Consider the following 22,879-nt stretch of genomic DNA (forward strand, 5'->3'; position numbering starts at 1 on the left):
TCCCACCCCTCTTCATCTCAGGCCATTAACAGATCCTTCTATTTGTTACCTCTACACCTGACTATTCCAAAGCACTCCTGGCTGACCTCCCACATTCTACCTTACGTAAACTAGAGGTGATCCAAAACTCGGCAGCCCGTGTCCTAACTCGCACCATGTCACCCATCACCCTGTGCTCGCCGACCTACATTGGCTTCCAGTTAAGCAACGCCTCAATTTCAAAACTCTCATCCTTATTTTCAAATCCCTCCATGGCATCGCCCCTCCTATTCTCTGTAATCTTCTCCAGCCCGCCCCCTCTTCCACCGAGATTTCTGTGCTCCTCTTGAGCATTCCTGATTATAATCGCTCAACCATCGGTGGCCATGCCTTCTGTTGCCTTGGCCCCAAGTTCTGGAACTCCCTCCCTAAACCTCTCCGCCTCTCTACCTCTTTCCTCCTTCAAGATGCTCCTTAAAACCTACCTCTTTGACCAGACTTTTGGTCGTCTGCGCTAATTTCTACTTATGCAGCTTGGTGTCAATTTTTTTAAATTGCATAATACTCCTGGGAAGCACCTTGCGATGTTTCACTACATTAAAGGCGCTATATAAATACAAGTTGTTGTTGTTGTAGAAAAATTCAGGAGAGAAGTTCATTTGGAGGAACAGATGGTTGGGTGGGCCTCTCTCGAATTGTCTGACAGACCTGATCAAACATGAAGAAAATTCTCTCTCTCACCAATCTCGCTCTCTCACTCATCCCCAGTCTCTCTCTCTTCCCAGTCATTCTCTCTCGTTACCAGTTTCTCTCTCCCTCATCCCCAGTCACTCTCTCTCTCTCGTCCCCAGTTTCTCTCTCTCTCTCGTTCCCAGTCTCTCTCTCTCTCCCCAGTCTCTCTCTCTCTCTCTCCCCAGTCTCCCTCTATCTCCTCAGTTTCTCTCGCTCTCTCCCCCAGTCTCTCTCTCTCTCCCTTTAGTCTCTGTCTCTCTCTCTCTCTTCCCCCAGTCTCTCTCTCTCTCTCGCCACCCAGTCTCTCTCTCTCTCCCCCAATCTCTCTCTCTCTCTCTCTCTCTCTCTCTCTCCCCTTCAGTCTCTCTACCTCTCTCTCCACCTCCACCCAGACTCTCTCTCTCCCCCCCAGTCTCTCCCTCTCTCTCCCCTCTCCGCCCCGCAGTCTCTCTGTCACTCCAAGTCTCTCTCGCTCTCTCTCTCTCTCTCCCCCAGTCTCTTTCTCTCTCCCCCAGTCTCTCTATCTCTCTCTCTCTCTGCCCCAGTCTCTCTCTCTCTTTGCCCCAGTCTCTCTCTCTCACTCATGTTTCACAAATTTGCTGGAATTCTTTGAGGATGTAACGAACAGGGTGGATAAAGGGGAACCAGTGGATGTGGTGTATTTGGATTTCCAGAGGCATTTGACAAAGTGCCACATAAAAGGTTACTGCACAAGATAAAAGTTCACGGGGTTGGGGGTAATATATTAGCATGGATAGAGGATTGGCTAACTAACAGAATACAGAGAGTTGGGATAAATGGTTCATTCTCGGGTTGGCAACCAGTAACTCGTGGGGTGCCGCAGGGATCAGTGCTGGGACCCCAACTATTTACAATCTATATTAACGACTTGGAAGAAGGGACTGATTGTAACGTAGCCAAGTTTGCTGATGATACAAAGATGGGAGGAAAAGCAACGTGTGAGGAGGACACAAAAAATCTGCAAAAGGACAGAGACAGGCTAAGTCAGTGGGCAAAAATTTTTCAGATGGAATATAATGTTGGAAATTGTGAGGTCATGCACTTTGGCAGAAAAAAAATCAAAGAGCAAGTTCATATTTAAATGGAGAAAGATTGCAAAGTGTCGCAGTACACTGGGACCTGGGGGTACTTGTGCATGAAACACAAAAGGATAGTATGCAGGTACAGCAAGTGATCAGGAAGGCCAATGGTATCTTGCTCTTTATTGCAAAGGGGATGGAGTATAAAAGAAGGGAAGTCTTGTTACAGCTATATAAGGTATTGGTGAGGCCACACCTGGAGTACTGTGCCCAGTTTTGGCTTCCATATTTATTGCTTTTGAGGAAGTTCAGAGAAGGTTCACTAGGTTGATTCCGGGAATGAGGGGGTTGATTTATGAGGAAAGGTTGAGTAGGTTGGGCCTTTACTCATTGGAATTCAGAAGAATGAGAGGTGATCTTATCGAAACGTTTAAGATTATGAGAGGGCTTGACAAGGTGGATGTAGAAAGGAGACTAGAACTCGGGGGCATAATCTTAGAATAAGGGGCCGCCCATTTAAAATAGAGATGAGGAGAAATTTCTTTTCCCCAGAGGATTGTAAATCTGTGGAATTCGCTGCCTCAGAGAGCTGTGGATGTTGGGATCATTGAATAAATTTAAGACAGAAATAGACAGTTTCTTAAACGATAAGGGAATTAGGGGTTATGGAGAGCGGGCAGGGAAGTGGAGCTGAGTCCATGATCAGATCAGCCATGATCTTATTGAATGGCAGAGCAGGCTCGATGGGCTGTATGGCCTACTCCTGTTTATATTTCTTATGTTCTTATGTTCTTAGGTACACCTGTCTCCCTCTCTCCACAGTCAGTTTCTCTCTCCACAGTCTCTCTCTCTCTCCCCAGTCTCTCTCTCTCCCAGCCTCTCACTCCCCCAGTCTGTCTCTCGCCCCCCCCCCCCCCGCCCCCTCAAGTCTCTCTGTCTCTCTCGGTTTTTTTCTCTCCCACAGAAGGCCATGAAAATATTGGTGTAGATAGTCGCAGTGATATTTTAGGCCAAGTCCTGGAGATAATCCAAAAGCCCTCGAAGCAGCTCCAGCAGCGATGAGCTCCACACGGTTCATTGTTTGGCCCCACTTCCGGCTTCCTCATATGTCGCACTGCACATGCACGGCCGGATTGAGCGCGCATGCGCAAAAAGGGGGCGGAGTCCATGACGCACATGCGCCGAAGGACACATAAAAGTTGTTGCAAATAATCATTCAGCAGAGATTGTGAGTTCGAAGGCAGTTTAGGGTCAACCACGTTGGTGTAGGACTGGAGTCACATATAGGCCAGACCACGTAAGGGCAGCAGGTTTGCTTCCCGAAAGAACATCAGTGAACCGTTTTTTTTTGTCGTGACAATCCGACAGCTTCACGGTCACTTTTACGGATACCAGCTTTTTATTTACATGTTTTTATTGAAAACTGAATTCAAATTCTCAAACTGCTGAGCTGGATTTGAACTAACGTTCTTTGCATTGCTGGTCCAGTATAACCACGACACCACCATACTGTTTTTGTGAAACATTTCTTCTGAACTCCAGTTTTTTGTCTCGGGCATCGATGCTAAGCTTAGGGGGGCCTAAGTTTGCTTTGGTCAGTACATAGATTTATATAGAATGATACGGCACAGAAACAGACCATTCGGCACAATATATCCGTGTGGGCATTTATGGTCCACATGAGCCTCTTCCCACCCCTCTTCATCTCAGCCCATTAATAGATCCTTCTATTTGTTACCTCTACACCTGACTATTCCAAAGCACTCCTGGCTGGCCTCCCACATTCTACTCTACGTAAACTAGAGGTGATCCAAAACTCGGCAGCCCGTGTCCTAACTCGCACCGTGTCCCGTTCACCCATCACCCCTGTGCTCGCCGACCTACATTGGCTTCCGGTTAAACAACGCCTCAATTTCAAAACTCTCATCCTTATTTTCAAATCCCTCCATGGCCTCGCCCCTCCCTATCTCCCTCGAGCCTCACAACCCCCCCCCCCCCCACACCCCGAGATCTCTTGCTCCTTTAATTCTGCTGTCTTGAGCATTCCTGATTATAATCGCTCAACCATCAGTGGCCATGCCTTATGTTGCCTGGACCTCAAGCTCTGGAACTCCCTCCCTAAACCTCTCCGTGTCTCTACCTCTCTTTCCTCCTTCAAGACGCTCCTTAACACCTACCTCTTTGGCCAGGTTTTTGGTCGTCTGCCCTAATTTCTATGTATGCGGCTCGGTGTCAATATTTTTTAATCGCGTAACATTTCTGTGAAGCGCTTTGGGACGTTTCACTACGTGAAAGGTGCTATATAAATACAAGTTGTTGTTGTAGAAAAATTTAGGAGAAACGTTCAGTTGGAGGAACAGATGGTCTGACAGACCTGATCAAACATGAAGAAAATTAGGAACATAAAATCTAACCTAATTAAAATACACAAGAAGGCAGAAATTCCAATTACTCTGAATTGAGGGAGCAGAGGCTGGTGTCTTTATAATAATGAAAGATTCATGTTTTGGGTTGTGCATTCACTGAGTGATGAGCTGCAGTATTAATTCAGTGCCGTGAAGAGTGGGCTGGACTGTTAATTACTGAGTGTGTGCCATCTTCAAACTGTAGCTTTCTGCTCTCCATCACTGAGCACTATTGTTCACTATCGATACGTGTGTGTGTGTGTGTGTGTGTGCACACATGCACGCCACGACCTTCTGAATCTTTTGATTGCCACTCCACGGTGACTGGACAGGCCGAGTCTCCAGTCCACAGCCCCACCCACATGCCTGTCCGCATTTCCGTGGCCATTCATTGGATAATTGAGAACTACATGGAATAATATAGTGCCCGTTGTGTTTGGACCAATATCTGTAGAGTATCATACAAATTTACAGTACAGAAAGAGGCCATTTCGGCCCATCGTGTCCACACCGGCCTATCAAGAGCTATCCAGCCTAATCCCACTTTCCAGCTCTTGGTCCATAGCCCTGCAGGTTATGGCATTTTAAGTGAACTTCCAAGTATTTTTTTAAATGTGGTGAGGCTTTCTGCCTCTTCCAACCTTTCAGGCAGTGAGTTCTAGACCCCCACCACCCTCTGGGTGAAGTCATTTCCCCTCATATCTCCTCTAAACCTCCCCCCAATTACTTTAAATCTATGCCCCCTGGTTGTTGACTCCTCCGCCGAGGGAAACAGGTCCTTTCTATCCACTCTATCCAGCCCCCTCACAATTGTATACACCTCAATCAGGTCATAGAAACATAGAAAATAGGTGCAGGAGTAGGCCATTCGGCCCTTCGAGCCTGCACCGCCATTCAATGAGTTCATGGCTGAACATGCAACTTCAGTACCCCATTCCTGCTTTCTCGCCATACACCTTGATCCCCCAGTAGTAAGGACTACATCTAACTCCTTTTTGAATATATTTAGTGAATTGGCCTCAACTACTTTCTGTGGTAGAGAATTCCACAGGTTCACCACTCTCTGGGTGAAGAAGTTTCTCCTCATCTCGCTCCTAAATGGCTTACCCCTTATCCTTAGACTGTGACCCCTGGTTCTGGACTTCCCCAACATTGGGAACATTCTTCCTGCATCTAACCTGTCTAAACCCGTCAGAATTTTAAACGTTTCTATGAGATCCCCTCTCATTCTTCTGAACTCCAGTGAATACAAGCCCAGTTGATCCAGTCTTTCTTGATATGTCAGTCCCGCCATCCCGGGAATCAGTCTGGTGAACCTTCGCTGCACTCCCTCAATAGCAAGAATGTCCTTCCTCAAGTTAGGAGACCAAAACTGTACATAATACTCCAGGTGTGGCCTCACCAAGGCCCTGTACAACTGTAGCAACACCTCCCTGCCCCTGTACTCAAATCCCCTCAGCCTCCTCTATTCCAAAGAAAACAGACCCAGCACCTCCAATCTTTCCTCATAGCCAAAATTCTCCAGTCCAGGCAACATTCTTATAAATTTCCTCAGCACCCTTTCCAGTGCAATCACATCTTTCCTGTAATGTCGTGACCTCGTCAACGTGTAATACAATAAACAGTAAATGCTACACAGATGTAGAGAAGATATTTTACACTTGTGGCGTAGTCCAAAACTAGGAGCCATAAATATAAATTAAGATAAATCCAATAGGGAATTCAGGAGAAACTTCATTGCCCAGAGAGTGGTGAGAAAGTGGAACTTGCTACCACAGGGACTGGTTGAGGCAAATAGCAGAGATGCATTTAAAAAGAAGCTAGATAAACACATGCAGGAGCGAGGAATAGAAGGATATGTTGATGGGGTGAGATGAAGGGGGGTGGGAGGAGACTCGAGTGGAGCATAAACACTGACGTGGACCAGTTAGACTGAATAGCCTGTTGTTATGCTGTAAATTCTATATAATTCTAGCTAGACGTCTTGCAAATTTGGTTCGATTACTTTTGGGAATGAGCGGGTTCATGGATCTTTACCGTGCAATGTTTTACCTGTGGCTTTCATCTCAGAATCTTGAAGTTACTGTCGGAATGAGAATTGACAGAGTACATTGGAAGGACTGGGCTCGATGGGGCAATGGGGATTTTGCAGATTGATATCCCTCAATACTGGTGATAATATAACAGATGGGGGAAGGGCAGGTGATATACAGGGATTCAAGAACGAGGTGTGACCAAAGCAAAATCTGCTTAATTGTGGCCAGTGTAATATTTCCTTCCATTTTTGCCAGTGCGACATTTATTACAACAGTACCCGGGACGAGGGATTTCAGTTATGTGGAGAACGTGAAGATGCTGGGGTTGTTCTCCTTAGAGCAGAGAACCTTAAAGGGAGATTTATTGGAGGTGTTCAAAATTCTGAATGATTGCATCGATTATTTAGGGAGAACCGGTTTCCAGTGGCAGGAGGGTCGGTAACCAGAGGGCCCAGATTCAAGATAATTGGCAAGAAAAGCAGAGGGAAGGTGCGGAGAACTATTTTTAACGCACCAAGTTGTGACGATCTGGAACGCGCTGCCTGAAAGGGAGGTAGCAGCAGGTTCAAGCGTAACTTTCAAAATTAAAATTTGCAGGGCTATGGGGAAAGAGCAGAGGGGAGTGGGACTAATTGGAGAGCTCTTTCAAAAGCCGGCACAGGAACGATGGGCCGAATGGCCTCCTTGTGCTGCTGTGAGCTTCTTTGATTCTATGCGAGTGAAGATGTCATCATGAGTACAGAGGACAGAGCTTGGATTTGCACAGCTCTCGTCACATTCTCAGAAAATCCCAAACAATAAATTACTTTTGAAGCATGTTGTTGTGTCGATAAATATGCAGTCAAATCAAGCACCGAATCTATCTATTTTGATCAGATACCTTCAGAGATAAAGTCGTCAGAAGCCCAATTCTTCATTTGTGCCTGTGTTTTTTTTGTGCATGAAGCTCGGCTCAGTCCCGAGAGGGCTGGATGTGGTTTATATATTATTAGACTCGAGAAAATCTCTGCAATTGATTTTCCACTGCCAGGGAAAACTAGTTTGGGGCGGAGATGAGTTGGTGGAGAATGGAATACATTCTCCCGTCTAATAGGAATTGTCATTGCACAAATCTCAGGAGCATTAAATAATGGATGATCCCTCTGATGAGTAAATATGCACAGGTCGAATTCAATCGTGCATATTGGATGTCCCCGCAAAGAATATGCAAATGTGATAATGAAAAATATAATTACTGGGAATGAATTATGTAGCAACTGAAGCGAATCTGTGAGGGCCAATGGGCTCCGTGTCGTTAGTGCCCTCATAGACTTTGTACTATACTTGGCTATATTTTGCCCCGAGGGGGAGAGGTGAGTTTTTGTGCTAAGGTTAGAGACTGGAAGTCCCATTTATGACCACCCTCCGATCGCTACCCCGACCCCCACCACCACACCACCCCCCCCTCCCGCACCAGTACTTAAGCCTCTCAAGCCGCAGAAATTGTGAGGCCACTGCCCCCAACAGATCCTGATGTTCTGATTTGGGATTTAGCCATCATTGAGGCGAGTGTTACAAACATACCCTTTCCAAACCGACGCACTTCAAACAGGACAACCGAGGCAGTAAGTGATACAAAAACGTTGATTGATTAGCACCTCTTAATGCAATACAACCTCGGCGCTTCACAAAGCGTTATTTGATAATAATAACTTTTATTTATATAGTCCTTTTAACGTAGTAAAACGTCCCAAGGTGCTTCATAACAGTCTTACAACATAGAAACATAGAAAATAGGTGCAGGAGTAGGCCATTCGGCCCTTCGAGCCTGCACCGCCATTCAATAAGATTATGGCTGATCATCACCTCAGTACCCCTTTCCTGCTTTCTGTCCATGTTAGATATTGACAAGGGAGGGAAAGAGAGAAAAAGCGGAAGAGGGAAGTGTAAGAGGGGTAAAAGGCTCAGGTCTGAAGCAGATATTAGTACAGGTGACCAAATGCTTGGTCAAAGAGGTGGGCTGTGAGGAAGAGAGTGAGGTGGGGAGGCGGAGGGGTGTAGGGAGAGAATCCCAGAGCTTGGGGCCCAGGCAGCTGAAAGCACGGCAAGCAACTGGGATTGGTTTCCGAGGGCTTGGATTGGATGGGCTCATTGGATGTGTGCACTTGGCTCATTACGTGCCTATTTTTCAGCACCGGGGTGAAAGTTCTGTTTTCCACAGCCCACTATCTTCATAGAATCATACAGCACAGGAGGAGGCCATTTGGCCCATCGAATCTGCACCGGCTCTTTCGGAGAGCATTCCAGTTAGTCCCACGCCCCCGCTCTTTCCCCATATCCCTGCAATTCTTTCTCCTTCGAGTGCTTACCCAATTCCCTTCTGAAAGCCAGCATTGAATCTGCATCCACCGCCGTATCAGGCAGCGCATCACAAATCCTAACCACTCGCTGCGTGAAAAAGATTTTCCTCGCGTCGCCCCAGGTTCTTTTGCCAATCACCTTCAATCTGTGCTCCCTGGTTATCGAACTTTCATCCATTGGAAACTGCTTCTCTCGATTTACTCTAGCTAAACCCTTCACCTTTGTCAAATGCTCTCTTGTCCTTCTCTGCTGCAAGGATAACAACCCCAGCCCATGCTTGTAGAACTGGTTTAAGGGAGTAGCATTTGTGCTACGTGTGTAAATCAAAGCTTGTGGACAATTACTACAGGTCCAAGTGTCCTTTGGTGCTAATTTCTCACCTCGGGGGGGGGGGGGCCCGGGTATTGTGCGATGTCTCTGTTGCCTCGAAGATTATTATTTCATTCATGCTTTCCTGCCTCCAAATTAAAATGAGACTTCCAGTTTACCATTTGAAGAATAATTTACACCAGACAGACTCAAAGGCATGGAGAAATAAGGATTGTTTTTTCAAAAAAAAATAAAAGAGGACAATTACGTTTCAGTGATCTGTGCTACTTAAGCTCAATTGTAAACCTAATTTACACTCCAGATTCTTTTACCAATAATGCTGGTAATGATGTGTCTGTGTCATTACAAAATCCATCTGTCTTGTTAACGGTACCACGGCATCCGTTTGGTACATAGCATCTCTCCCTCTCTCTCTCTCTGTCTCCTTACAGCTCCTCGAGCCTGTTCTACCATTCTCTTAGATCATGGCTGATCTGTATTTCAACTCCATCTTAGTTCCCTAACCCTTAATAGCCTTGCCTGATGAAAATCTATCAGTCTTAGTTTTGCCATTTTTAATTGACCCCCAGCCTCAGCAGCCTTTTGGGGAGAGAGTTCCAGATCCCCACTACCCTTGGTGTGAGGAAGTGCTTCCCGACATCACCCCTCAACGGCCTCCCTTGTTCAGGACTCCCCCGCCACCAGAGGAAATCGTTTCTCTCTATCTGTGGAATTCTCTGCCCCAGAGAGCTGTGGAGGCTGGGTCATTGAATATATTTAAGGCGGAGAGAGACAAATTTCTGAGCGATAAGGGAGTGAAGGGTTATGGGGAGCGGGCAGGGAAGTGGAGCTGAGGCCAAGATCTTATTGAATGGAGGAGCAGGCTTGAGGGGCCAAATGGCCGACTCCTGATCCTATTTCTAATGTTCTTATCTTCCCCGTCAACTCCTTTAATCATCTTAAACACCTCAATTAGATCACCCCTTAATCTTCTATACTCAAGGGAATACAATCTTAGTCTGTGCAACATGTCCTCACAATAAAACCTTTCAGCCCCGGTATCATTCTGGTGAATCTGCACTGCTCCCCCCTCCAAAGCCATTCTATCCTTCCTGAGGGGCAGTGCCCTGAACTGAACACAGTGCTCCAGAAGTGGTCTAATCAGAGCTTGATACAACCGTAGCATAACTTCCTCACTCTTGTATTCCAGCACCCCTTGAGATAAAGGCTTACATTCCAGTAGCCTTTTGGATTATTTCTCATACCTGTCCATCAGTTTTTAGTGATTTATGTATACGAACCCCGAGATCGCGCCGCTCCTCCATCTGTCTCGGTTGCCTGTGGCGACTGGAGCATCATTTCCCGATGGATGGGCTAAGATGGGCTGAATGGCTTCTGATACAAGCTTCTGATCTGCCCCAGATAACCCCTCAGGCTTGCTCGTCTCTCCCTGGGTCTCCTACGACTAGGAGTTCATCTTTACCGGACAACCAACCGCTCTTATGGCAGCAAGACCCAGGGGTCATAGCAAAGATAAACCCTTGTTGAAAGATTGGATATTGCAATGGCGTCCAATCTTCCGAAAGATAGTCTGGTGGGGTGAAGCAAGTGGGTGATGCACAAGAGGCCAACGTTGGAGGAGTGCAGATATCGCGGGGGGAGGAGGGTAGTGGGGCTGGGTGAGGTTGCGTAGATCGGGAGGGGCGAGGCCATGGAGGGATTTGAACATGAGGCTGAGAATTTTGAAATCGAGGCGTTGCTTAACCGGGAGCCAATGTAGGTCAGCGAGCACAGGGGTGATGGGTGAGTGGGACTTGGTGAGAGTTGGGATATGGGCAGCAGAGTTTGGGATGAGGTCAAGCTTACATAGGGTGCAAGGTGGGAGGCCGGCCAGGAGAACGTTGGAATAGTCGATTCTCGAGGTGAGAAAAGCACAGGTGGATGAGGGTTTCAGCAGTGGATGAGCTCAAGTAGCCTCGATTTGAAAATTCTCATCCTCAAGTGAGGCATGGTCAAATATAAAATCAACAGATGGGTTTCCTTTACAATGAGTGAATAAAGAGAGTAAAGATTATGATGAATTAAGAGTGATTTCACAAAACAGCTGGTAACATCGAAATGAACAAAGTGCGCTGTACCAGCCCTGATAGCGGAGATACGTGAAGTTTCCCGACCAGTCACTTTCTGACTCTGATCAGCACTACTTTGAGGAGAGCGTCTCACTCCCTATGTCTGTATCCCTTACCAGATCTGTCACACTGTGTCTGTTATTCCTTAGTTCAATAGAGAACCATCTAAGCCTCCTCCAGCACCCCCGCTCCCCGCCATCTCCAGCATTTAGTCCACTGAGCTGCCAATGAACCTGGTTTACGTATTAGCAAGGTTTCCTTGGCAACTAACCCTTGCTGAGCAGAAATTAATATGACCAACCTATCAATAATATTTATCTCTATCACTCTATCTCTCCACATCTATCTCTAACTCTCTATATCGATCACTATCTGTCTCTCTATCTCTCTATCTATATCTCTATGGGGCTTGGGTATGGCTTCAAGGTGGGGGTGCGGGGGGGGGGAAGAGAGGTGGTGGTGCTGGGTAGAGAGGGGGGGTAGACTGTTGATGGTGTAAATGTTTGTAAATATAATAATGCTATGTAACATTTGTTATTGTGCACTTGTAACTACACTCACATTGTTGACCCTCTCTTGGTGAGTATCTGATTTTAACGTCATGTGTGGTGCCTTGTGAGAAACATACATCTGTCTCTCAGGTCATCTGCTTTATCAGGAATATCTTCCCACCCACATATGACTGCACTGTATAATGGGTCTGGTCATCAGGCCATCGCAACACGCTTTATGTGCTGTGAGGGTTATTCGATGTGTCAGATTAATTACATCTCTCAGCATAGACTTATGTCCGTCACCACAACAAGGCACACTGGGTACAGGTCTTTTGTGATGAATCAGAACAGATTTTATGAAGTAGTTTCCTTGCAGTACAAAGAAAAACACATTAACTAGGCGACAGTGACAGTCTAGTTGTTGAAACCTCAACGGTAAGCCACTGAGTCACTTACTTGTCTCTTGCTCTGTTCTATTGACCATAGTCCTTCCTCAATTTGGTCTGTAATTGCATTGCCCCTAAAGTCAAATAGCTGTAACTTTATACCCTTTTCCTCCCATACAAATGTTGTCAGAGTCTGCAGCTGTCTCAGGCGTACAATAGATCATTCTAACTCTAACCCTCTTACCCTCTCTGTGATATGTAGTGCTTCCCTGAGAACTTCTTGAAGGACTGTGTCACAGAATTAATTATAATCAACTTGGATGGACAAAACGTGACTTTTTACTTATTCCTAATTATTTTGCCTTCGCCATTGGGCTTCTCAATGAAGGTCTTTCAGCAAGGTCAAAGAGAAAAGTTTCCATCAGCCTGGACACATTTCAGTCGCTTTTACCAAATTAAACAGGACGATCAGCAATAAAGTAAAGCAACCTCCACCTAACGTTTTTCCAGCAGTCCCACTCAGGATGGTCCAGTATCTGTACCATAGCCGCGATGTGCAGTGCTGCAGCATTCGGAGCCCTGCTCCCTGCCGCCCGACATACGGCCAGCTCACACCTGCTCTTTATCAGTGGTCCTCCTGGCGGGCAGCAGGTCGATCTGAGGTCAGCATCCCTCACCAAAATGGCCGATTTGCAGCATCCGGCATAGGCGGGCGGCATGACATAACGCCGGCAGATCCCTCCGCGACCGATCTTGCGCCTGGGTGGCAGATGGGCGTTCCGGAGGAATCAGCCGAAAAACATACAGTCCCAGCAGATCCGCAGCGGCTGCACTTGCAACCTGCATCAAATTCAGTCCCTATATCTAGCCGTCTCTCTATCTCTGTCTCTGTCTCTATCTCTCTCTCTCTGTCTATCACTAGCTCTGTCTAACCCTATCTCTGTCTCTGACTCTCTCTATCTCTCTCTCTCTCTGTCTCTCTCCAGCTCTGTCTCTCTCTCTATCCCTGTCTCAGTCTCTCTCTCTCTGTCTATCTCTATCTCTATCTCTCTGTCTCTGTCTCTCTCTCTCTCTCTCTCTCTCTGTCTATCCCTATCTCTCTCTCTCTGTCTATAGAAACATAGACATAGAAAATAGGTGCAGGAGTAGGCCATTCGGCCTTTCTAGCCTGCACCGCCATTCAATGAGTTCATGGCTGAACATGCAACTTCAGTACCCCCTTCCTGCTTTCTCGCCATACCCCTTGATCCCCCTAGTAGTAAGGACTTCATCTAACTCCTTTTTGAATATTTTTAGAGAATTGGCATCAACAACTTTCTGTGGTAGGGAATTCCACAGGTTCACCACTCTCTGGGTGAAGAAATTCCTCCTCATCTCGGTCCTAAATGGCTTCCCCCTTATCCTTAGACTGTGTCCCCTGGTTCTGGACTTCCCCAACATTGGGAACATTCTTCCTGCATCTAACCTGTCTAACCCCATCAGAATTTTAAACGTTTCTATGAGGTCCCCTCTCATTCTTCTGAACTCCAGTGAATACAAGCCCAGTTGATCCAGTCTTTCTTGATAGCTCAGTCCCGGTATCCCGGGAATCAGTCTGGTGAACCTTCGCTGCACTCCCTCAATAGCAAGAATGTCCTTCCTCAGGTTAGGCGACCAAAACTGTACACAATACTCCAGGTGTGGCCTCACCAATGCCCTGTACAACTGTAGCAACACCTCCCTGCCCCTGTACTCAAATCCCCTCGCTATGAAGGCCAACATACCATTTGCTTTCTTAACCGCCTGCTGTACCTGCATGCCAACCTTCAATGACTGATGTACCATGACACCCAGGTCTCTTTGCACCTCCCCTTTTCCTAATCTGTCACCATTCAGATAATAGTCTGTCTCTCTGTTTTTACCACCAAAGTGAATAACCTCACATTTATCCACATTATACTTCATCTGCCATGCATTTGCCCACTCACCTAACCTATCCAAGTCACTCTGCAGCCTCATAGCATCCTCCTTGCAACTCACACTGCCACCCAACTTAGTGTCATCCGCAAATTTGGAGATACTACATTTAATCCCCTCGTCTAAATCATTAATGTACAGTGTAAACAGCTGGGGCCCCAGCACAGAACCTTGCGGTACCCCACTAGTCACTACCTGCCATTCTGAAAAGTCCCCATTTACTCCTACTCTTTGCTTCCTGTCTGACAACCAGTTCTCAATCCATGTCAGCACACTACCCCAATCCCATGTGCTTTAACTTTGCACGTTAATCTCTTGTGTGGGACCTTGTCGAAAGCCTTCTGAAAGTTCAAATATACCACATCAACTGGTTCTCCCTTGTCCACTCTACTGGAAACATCCTCAAAAAATTCCAGAAGATTTGTCAAGCATGATTTCCCTTTCACAAATCCATGCTGACTTGGACCTATCATGTCACCTCTTTCCAAATGCACTGCTATGAAATCCTTAATAATTGATTCCATCATTTTACCCACTACCGATGTCAGGCTGACCGGTCTATAATTCCCTGTTATCTCTCTCCCTCCTTTTTTAAAAAGTGGGGTTACATTGGCTACCCTCCACTCGATAGGAACTGATCCAGAGTCAATGGAATGTTGGAAAATGACTGTCAATGCATCCACTATTTCCAAGGCCACCTCCTTAAGTACTCTGGGATGCAGTCCATCAGGCCCTGGGGATTTATCGGCCTTCAATTCCCATCAATTTCCCCAACACAATTTCCCGACTAATAAGGATTTCCCTCAGTTCCTCTTCCTTACTAGACCCTCCGACCCCTTTTATATCCGGAAGGTTGTTAGTGTCCTCCTTAGTGAATACCGAACCAAAGTACTTGTTCAATTGGTCCGCCATTTCTTTGTTCCCCGTTATGACTTCCCCTGATTCTGACTGCAGGGGACCTACGTTTGTCTTTACTAATCTTTTCCTCTTTACATATCTATAGAAACTTTTGCAATCCGTCTTAATGTTCCCTGCAAGCTTCTTCTCGTACTCCATTTTCCCTGCCCTAATCAAACCCTTTGTCCTCCTCTGCTGAGTTCTAAATCTCTCCCAGTCCCCGGGTTCGCTGCTATTTCTGGCCAATTTGTATGCCACTTCCTTGGCTTTAATACTATCCCTGATTTCCCTTGATAGCCACGGTTGAGTCACCTTCCCTTTTTTATTTTTACGCCAGACAGGAATGTACAATTGTTGTAGTTCATCCATGCTGTCTCTAAATGTCTGCCATTGCCCATCCACAGTCAACCCCTTCAGTATCATTCGCCAATCTATCCTAGCCAATTCACGCCTCATACCTTCAAAGTTACCCTTCTTTAAGTTCTGGACCATGGTCTCTGAATTAACTGTTTCATTCTCCATCCTAATGCATAATTCCACCATATTATGGTCACTCTTCCCCAAGGGGCCTCGCACAACGAGATTGCTAATTAATCCTCTCTCATTACACAACACCCAGTCTAAGATGGCCTCCCCTCTAGTTGGTTCCTCGACATATTGGTCTAGAAAACCATCCCTTATGCACTCCAGGAAATCCTCCTCCACCGTATTGCTTCCAGTTTGGTTAACCCAATCTATGTGCATATTAAAGTCACCCATTATAACTGCTGCACCTTTATTGCACGCACCCCTAATTTCATGTTTGATGCCCTCCCCAACATCACTACTACTGTTTGGAGGTCTGTACACAACTCCCACTAATGTTTTTTTGCCCTTTGGTGTTCTGCAACTCTACCCATATAGATTCCACATCATCCAAGCTAATGTCCTTCCGAACTATTGCCTTAATTTCCTCCTTAACCAGCAATGCTACCCCACCTCCTTTTCCTTTATTCTATCTTTCATGAATGTTGAATACCCCTGGATGTTGAGTTCCCAGCCCTGATCATCCTGGAGCCACGTCTCCGTAATCCCAATCACATCATATTTGTTAACATCTATTTGCACAGTTAATTCATCCACCTTATTGCGGATACTCCTTGCATTAAGACACAAAGTCTTCAGGCTTGTTTTTTTTAACACCCTTTGTCCTTTTAGAATTTTGCTGTACAGTGGCCCTTTTTGTTCTTTGCCTTGGGTTTCTCTGCCCTCCACTTTTCCTCGTCTCCTTTCTGTCTTTTGCTTTTGCCTCCTTTTTATTTCCCTCTGTCTCCCTGCATTGGTTCCCATCCCTCTCTCTGTCTCTCTCTCTATCTGTCTATCACTAGCTCTGTCTATCCCTATCTTTGTCTCTGTCTCTCTCTCTCTCTCTGTCTATCTCTAGCTCTGTCTCTCTCTATCTCTGTCTCTGTCTCTGTCTATCTCTATCTCTCTCTCTCTGTCTATCTCTAGCTCTGTCTCTCTCTAGCTCTAGCTCTGTCTCTGTCTCTCTCTGTCTATCTCTATCTCTCTGTCTCTCTCTCTCTCTGTCTATCTCCAGCTCTGTCTCTCTCTATCTCTGTCTCTGTCTCTCTCTTTCTCTCTCTCTCTGTCTATCTCTAGCTCTGTCTCTCTCTATCTCTGTCTCTGTCTCTCTCTCTCTCTCTCTGTATATCTCTCTCTCTCTCTCTGTCTATCTCTATCTCTGTCTCTGTCGATCTCTGTCTCTCTCTCTCTCCCTGTCTCTGTCTATCTCTCTCTGTCTCATTATTTCACTATATCTATCGCTATCTCTCTAACTCTCAATCTATATAAATAGCCATCTTTCTGTCATTCTACCTGTAAGTCTCTTTAGGGAGTGAAGGGTTATGGGGAGTGGGCACGGAAGTGGAGCTGAGCCCAAGATCAGATCAGCCATGATCTTATTGAATGGCGGAGCAGTCTCGAGGGGCCGAATGGCCTACTTCTGTTATTTCTTATGTTCTTCTGTATGTATCGATATGTGCATCATGAATCTATCTCTCTATTGAAGATGTATCTGATATTGAGCTACATGTTTTGTTTGATCTGTTTACTTATAAAAGATGTTGCAGGAATAAAACAGTAACAACCACAAATGGTAAAACAGCCAGTCATTACAAATTTGATCCCTGTTGTATGACGCGATGTTTCGTAATTAGTTCAATACACACTCGCTCACCAACTTACTTGAATCGTCTTTATATCACCACCCCCACCTTTCCTTCCACTCCTCACCCACTTCCTGGGAGAGATGAACAAAATCACGGAGACATGTAGTCACTGTCAAAAATTCCTCTCTGACCCTCACGAAAGAATATCAATTGGACTCTAAACCTGTTAGTTATTACCCAAAATCTTGCCTTCCTTCTGCCGTGTCTAACTTTAAAAAAAGCATACGGGATCCTGGGCTTCATAAATAGAGGCAAAGATTACGAAAGCAAGGAAGTTACGCTAAGCCTTTATAAAACACTAGTTTAGGCCTCAGCTGGAGTATTGTGTCCAATTCTGGGCACCGCAATGTGGGAAGGATGTCAAGGCCTTGGAGAAGGTGCAGAGATTTACCAGAATAGTACCAGGGATGAGGGACTTCAGTTATGTTGAGAGACTGGAGAAGCTGGGATTGTTCTCCTTAAAGCAGAGAACGTTATGGGGAGATTTAATAGAGGTGTTCAAAATCATGAAATGTTTTCTTCGAGTGCGTTCTCAAAGTCAAGATATTCCTTTGCCTCTTCTTCCTTTTTACCCCTCAAAAATTGCGCTGGCTGGAGGGGGCGGGGAGGGGGCTGGAGGGGGTCATAGGTAGGTCAAAGGAGGGAGGATGTTTCCACTGATGGGGGAGATTGGAACTCGGGGGTATAATCTTAGAATAAGGGGCCGCCCATTTAAAACTGAGATGAGGAGGAATTTCTTCTCTCAGAAGGTTGTAAATCTGTGGAATTCACTGCCTCAGAGAGCTGTGGAAGCTGGGCCATTGAATAAATTTAAGACAGAGATAGACAGCTTCTTAACCGATAAGGAGATATGGAGAGCGGGCAGGGAAGTGGACCTGAGTCCATGATCGGATCAGCCATGATCTTATTAAATGGCGGAGCAGGTTCAAGGGACGAAATGGCCTACTCCTGCTCCTATTTCTTATGTTCTTATGACTCTGATTTGCAGAATCGCAAGGAGTCTTCCACTTGAAAAACAGGCAGGCGCTCCGGCGGCCTAGCTCAGGACCCAGCCCAAGATGGCGCCAGTATAAAGCGGAGCAGCATTTTCAGGGCGCTGACTGACCCATTTACCCAGGGGCGGAATGGCTTGAAATAAGCGCCCCTCCTCCCGTCCCCTCCCTCCCCTGTCCGTGACGCTGTGATAATGAAATACATTTTTTTTCCCCCACCCCTTCCAGATTGTTCCAAGCTCGGTGTGTCCAAGAGCATTTCCGCGCCCATCAGCCCAACACTGAACATGCCGCAGTCCTTCGGCTCCCCCGGGAGCATGTCCATCCTCGACACCCTCCCCGTCACCGGATTCACCCCTCGGGCACTCAACGAGTCGGACAGAGGCTCAGCGGAGCGTCCATCCACAGAGAGTCAGCAGGACAGGGCTGCCCTGGGAGACCGATGCTGGCCCATCCGGCCCACCCTCAGGAACGAGCTGGACACTTTCTCTGTCCACTTCTACATATTTTTCGGGCCCAACGTCTTTGTGCTGCCCAACAAGCCGGCTGTGTTTGTGATCAATCTGATGCCTGTCCTGGACAGTGGAGGCGTCCTGAATATGGAGCTAAAACTGAACACAGTAAGTAAGGGGTAGCGAGCGGTGTCTCAAAGTGCGAGGGATGATAAATGTATTCAGTGCGTCGTGCAGCTCAGTCAGTAAGAGTCATCCATCAAACTGACAGCAGGTGATCAATACTGATGCCTTCTTCCCTCTCATTTTATTTACTTAATGCTGGGGCTGAAGCCATTGGTTTCTCTCAAGACATGTTCTCACCCTCTCTCCCTCTCTATCTCTGTTCCTCTTTCACTCTGTTTCCTTCTCTCACTCACTCTGTTCCTCTCTCACTCACTCTTCCTCTCTCACTCTGTTTCCTTCTCTCACTCACTCTGTTCCTCTCTCACTCACTCTTCCTCTCTCACTCTGTTTCCTTCTCTCCCTCACTGTTTTCTTCTCACTCTGTCTCGCTCTGTTTCCTTCTCTCTGTCTCTTTCTATCTCTCACTGTCTTTCTCTCTCTTTCACTCATTCAGTGTCTCTCTCACTCTGTCTCTCTCTCACTCTGTCTCTCTCTCTCTGTCTCACTCTACCCCTCTCACTCACTGTTCCTCTCACTGTTTCTTTCTCTGTCTCCCTCTCTCACACTCGCTCTGTCTCTCTCACTCTCGCTCTGTTTCCCTCTCTCACTCTCGCTCTGTCTCTCTCACTCTCGCTCTGTCTCTCTCACTCTCGCTCTGTTTCCCTCTCTCACTCTCGCTCTGTCTCTCTCACTCTCGCTCTGTCTCTCTCACTCTCGCTCTGTCTCCCTCTCACTCTCGCTCTGTCTCTCTCACTCTCGCTCTGTCTCCCTCTCACTCTCGCTCTGTCTCTCTCACTCTCGTTCTGTCTCTCTCCCTTGTTTTCTCTCTCTCTCTCACCTGCCCCAATCTCTCTTTATTTCATTTTCTCTGATTTTTTTTTCCATCTCTCTATCAGCCTGATCTCTTTCTTTGTTTTTCTTTCCCTCACACTCACTCTCTCTGTCTGTCTCTCTCATGTGTATATACATCAGCTGATCTTCTCTGACTATAGATCTCGGGTCCAGATCCCGGTTGTGATATTTAGCTCAGAGCCTGGCCTGTCCTGGCCTGGTCCTTGAATCCAACTGTGTCAGACATTGCCTTTGGATGAGTGGTCTAAACGTGTCAATCAGAGTTTAATTGCTGTTTGCTGAGGGAAATTAGGTCAGAGGGAAAAAAAAACTCTCTTTTTACTGCTTTTTACAATTTCAAGTGGAACATCTGGAGACCGATAGGCACTCGAAGAAAATGTATATAGATACTAATGGATCTCACATGGCATTGCTTATATGCAGTCTGGGATGTGGAGTGTGGTTTTGATATTTATATGCTAACCTGGCCTGTGTCTTTAAGGTCACTGCTCTACACAGGTAAATCCAGGGATTTGTGCCTTCCTATAAGCTGCTGAAGTCATTGAGAGTGCAATTGTAATTGTACATTTCAGGCTGCAGTTCAGCGACAGGAATGTTTTCTGTTTTGGAATCTGTAACAATGTTTGACCTTTGGTGTGTGACAGAAAGAAAGACTTGCATTTCTATAGTGCCTTTCATGGCTTCAGGATGTCCCAAAAGCACTTTACAACCAATGAAGTTCTTTTTGAAGTGTAGTCACTGTTGTAATGCAAGAAATGTGGCAGCCAATTTGCGCACAGCAAGCTCCCCCAAACAGCAATGTGACAATGACCAGATCATCTGTATTTTAGTGATGTTGGTTGAGGAATAAATATTGGCCCCAGGACACCGGGGATAACTCCCCTGCTCTTCTTCAAAATAGTGCCATGGGATCTTTTACATCCGCCTGAGAGAGCAGACGGGGCCTCGGTTTAACGTCTCATCTGAAAGCCGACAGTGCAGCGCTCCCTCAGTACTGCACTGGGAATGTCAGCCTGGGATATATGCTCAAATCGCTGGAGCCCCACAACCCCCCACCCCTCCCCCGAGATGTCTGCACTCCTCTAATTCTTCCCTCTTGAGCATCCCTGATTATAATCGCTCCTCCACCATCGGTGGCCGTGCCTTCAGCTGCCTGGGCCCCAAGCTCTGGAACTCCCTCCCTAAACCTCTCCGCCCTCCTTTAAGACGCTCCTTAAAACCTACCTCTTTGATCAAGTTTTTGGTCACCGGCCCTAATTTCTCCTTATGTGGCTCAGTGTCAATTTTCTTATCTTATAATACTCCTGTGATGTGCCTTGGGACGTTTTAGGACTTTAAAGGCGCTATATAAATACAAGTTCTTATTGTTGAGTGGGTCTTGAAACCACAATTTCTAGATTTTCGACTTTTTTTATATCTAGGACCATATGTGTCAGTTCTTATAGTTAGCCAGGCGATATATTGCTTTATCCCAAATTATGCACAATGTATTGTCAGGGCCACTGATGTATCGCGATCACAGGAGGTTTTGTTGCACAGATTTCTGGGAGAGATTCTGCAATTGTATCTGTGGATGTCGGATTTAAATGGCCTTCCTTCATAGTTTTGCATTCCCTTTAGTTTGCATTCAATTTTATCTCCCATTTTATTTTTTAATGTCCAGGGGCTCAGCAAGATGGTAGGGAAGATGTTGTTGGCAGGTAGGTAAGTAGGCAGGAAACATGCAGAGGTACTGCTGGATGGGAGAGGGTTAAGAGTTGGTGCTGAGGGGTTGATGCTTGGGTCCTGGAGCATTGGCAGGTTTCAGGTGTGATAAAGGTGAAACGTGTGTGTCTAAGATTTGGCTTGGCATCAGTTTTGTTCATTGTGTCATGGTAGGCAATAGGTTAAAAAAAACATCTTCACTCACACAAATCATGTGCCAGTTTAACATAATACTAAATTGCGGTAATTATTTGGTTTTCATCAGGCAGTTGTTTGAGACAGGAGCCAAGTCACTCAATTCAACTACAAACATGCTCTGTGAATTATCCACACACACTAGGGACAACTCACACACTATGTGTTTGTATTTGAATTGAGTCGCTTGGCTCCTACTTTCCGAAGTACTGCTTCCTATATCAAATCTATATCAATGATTTGGATGAGGGGACCAAATGTAATATATCCAAGTTTGCTGATGATTCAAAGCTAGCTGGGAATGTAAGTTGTAAGGAAGATGCAAAGAGGCTTGAAGGGGATATAGACAGGCTAAGTGAATGGGCAAGAACATGGCAAATGGAATATTGGGCTCAATTTTCCCCAAAGCTTTTTTTTGGTGTCCTTGAAGAGTTGCGACCGTTTTTTGGGGGCCCAAGTACGCCAAAACAAAATGTTCTAAGTTTCCCCGTTAGATTTCTTCATTTTGGCGCGACCAAACCTGTCCTTTAGTTTTGGGGGTGGAGACTTGATCGGGACCAAAAAGATTAGGTTGCCACGGTAACCAGGGACACAAAGTGGGCTGAGGCTGCAAAGTGAAACATACAGCCAGCTCCCAACACATTAAAACACATTGCATCAACTTAAAAACACATTAAAATATATTGCAGCAACTTAAAAACACATTAAAATACATTGCATCAACTTGAAAACACTTTAAAATATATTGCAGCAACTTACCTCCAATTATTAAAGCCGGTGTTAATCCCTGCCCCTATCCTAGGCCGAAGGGCTTGCCGGTCTGCTTGCCTATCCTGCCCCGAGCCCCTTGCCTGTGCCAGCCCAGCTCCGGCTCCCCCAATCCCCCCTCCCCCAAACCCCGAGTGCCTTGCTGGTCCCGCTCCCCACCACCCCCCCTCCCCCAAACCCCAAATGCCTTGCCCCACTCCCCCACCCCTAGCCTTAGCCAAAGGGCCTCCCGTTCTGCTTCCCCTGCCCCAAGTGCTTTGCCGGTCCTGCTCCCCCGCCCCTAGCCCTGGCCGAAGGGTTTGCCGGCCCGTTCCCCTGCCCGACCCTGGCCCCGGAGTGCCTTGCCGGTCCCGCCCTTAGCCCAGGCCAAATGGCCTCCAGGTCCACTCCCCCTGCCCATATCCCAGGCTGAATGGCCGACTCACTCCCGGTCCCCGCACCTAACTATACCCGAAAGGTTTCTCCCCTCTCCACCCCCCGCTCTCACTTCCTCGCCCCCACCCCCGGTCCCACCTCTCGCTCTCTCTCCCCCTCTCTCTTACCTTTCCTGCTGCTGCTGTCCAGGAATCTGCTGCACTCACCTGCGCCGATTTCTTTAACTCTCCAGAATGTTTTTCTGCAGAGGCCACACACGCTGGCCTAAGAACTGGAGTAACTCTCAACTGGCCAAACTTCCCTAAGTGACCAGAATTGGCGCAGGTGGCAAGTTATGCCCCCTTTGGCTGAAAAAATAAACTTACCTAAACAAACTGTAACTAACTGAGTTACGCTGGTGGTTATTGATTGGGGAAAGTGTGGTTTTTTAACTGAGGCCAAAAAAAGCGGCCAGCTCAAAAAA

At 46.6% G+C, this 22,879-nt stretch overlaps 1 protein-coding gene across 1 annotated transcript in view; it reads left to right on the plus strand.

Moving 5' to 3' along the window:
- Positions 1-22,879, plus strand: part of tmem8b (transmembrane protein 8B) — a 354,968-nt gene that overhangs the window by 138,284 nt on the left and 193,805 nt on the right. Inside the window, exon 6 of the mRNA XM_070877086.1 lies at positions 18,134-18,525. Within this exon, the coding sequence (XP_070733187.1) occupies positions 18,134-18,525 (392 nt within the window). The remainder of the gene's footprint in view (positions 1-18,133; positions 18,526-22,879) is intronic.

This window comes from Pristiophorus japonicus, chromosome 1 (assembly GCF_044704955.1).
Source record: "Pristiophorus japonicus isolate sPriJap1 chromosome 1, sPriJap1.hap1, whole genome shotgun sequence".
In the NCBI taxonomy this organism is placed as follows: domain Eukaryota; kingdom Metazoa; phylum Chordata; class Chondrichthyes; family Pristiophoridae; genus Pristiophorus; species Pristiophorus japonicus.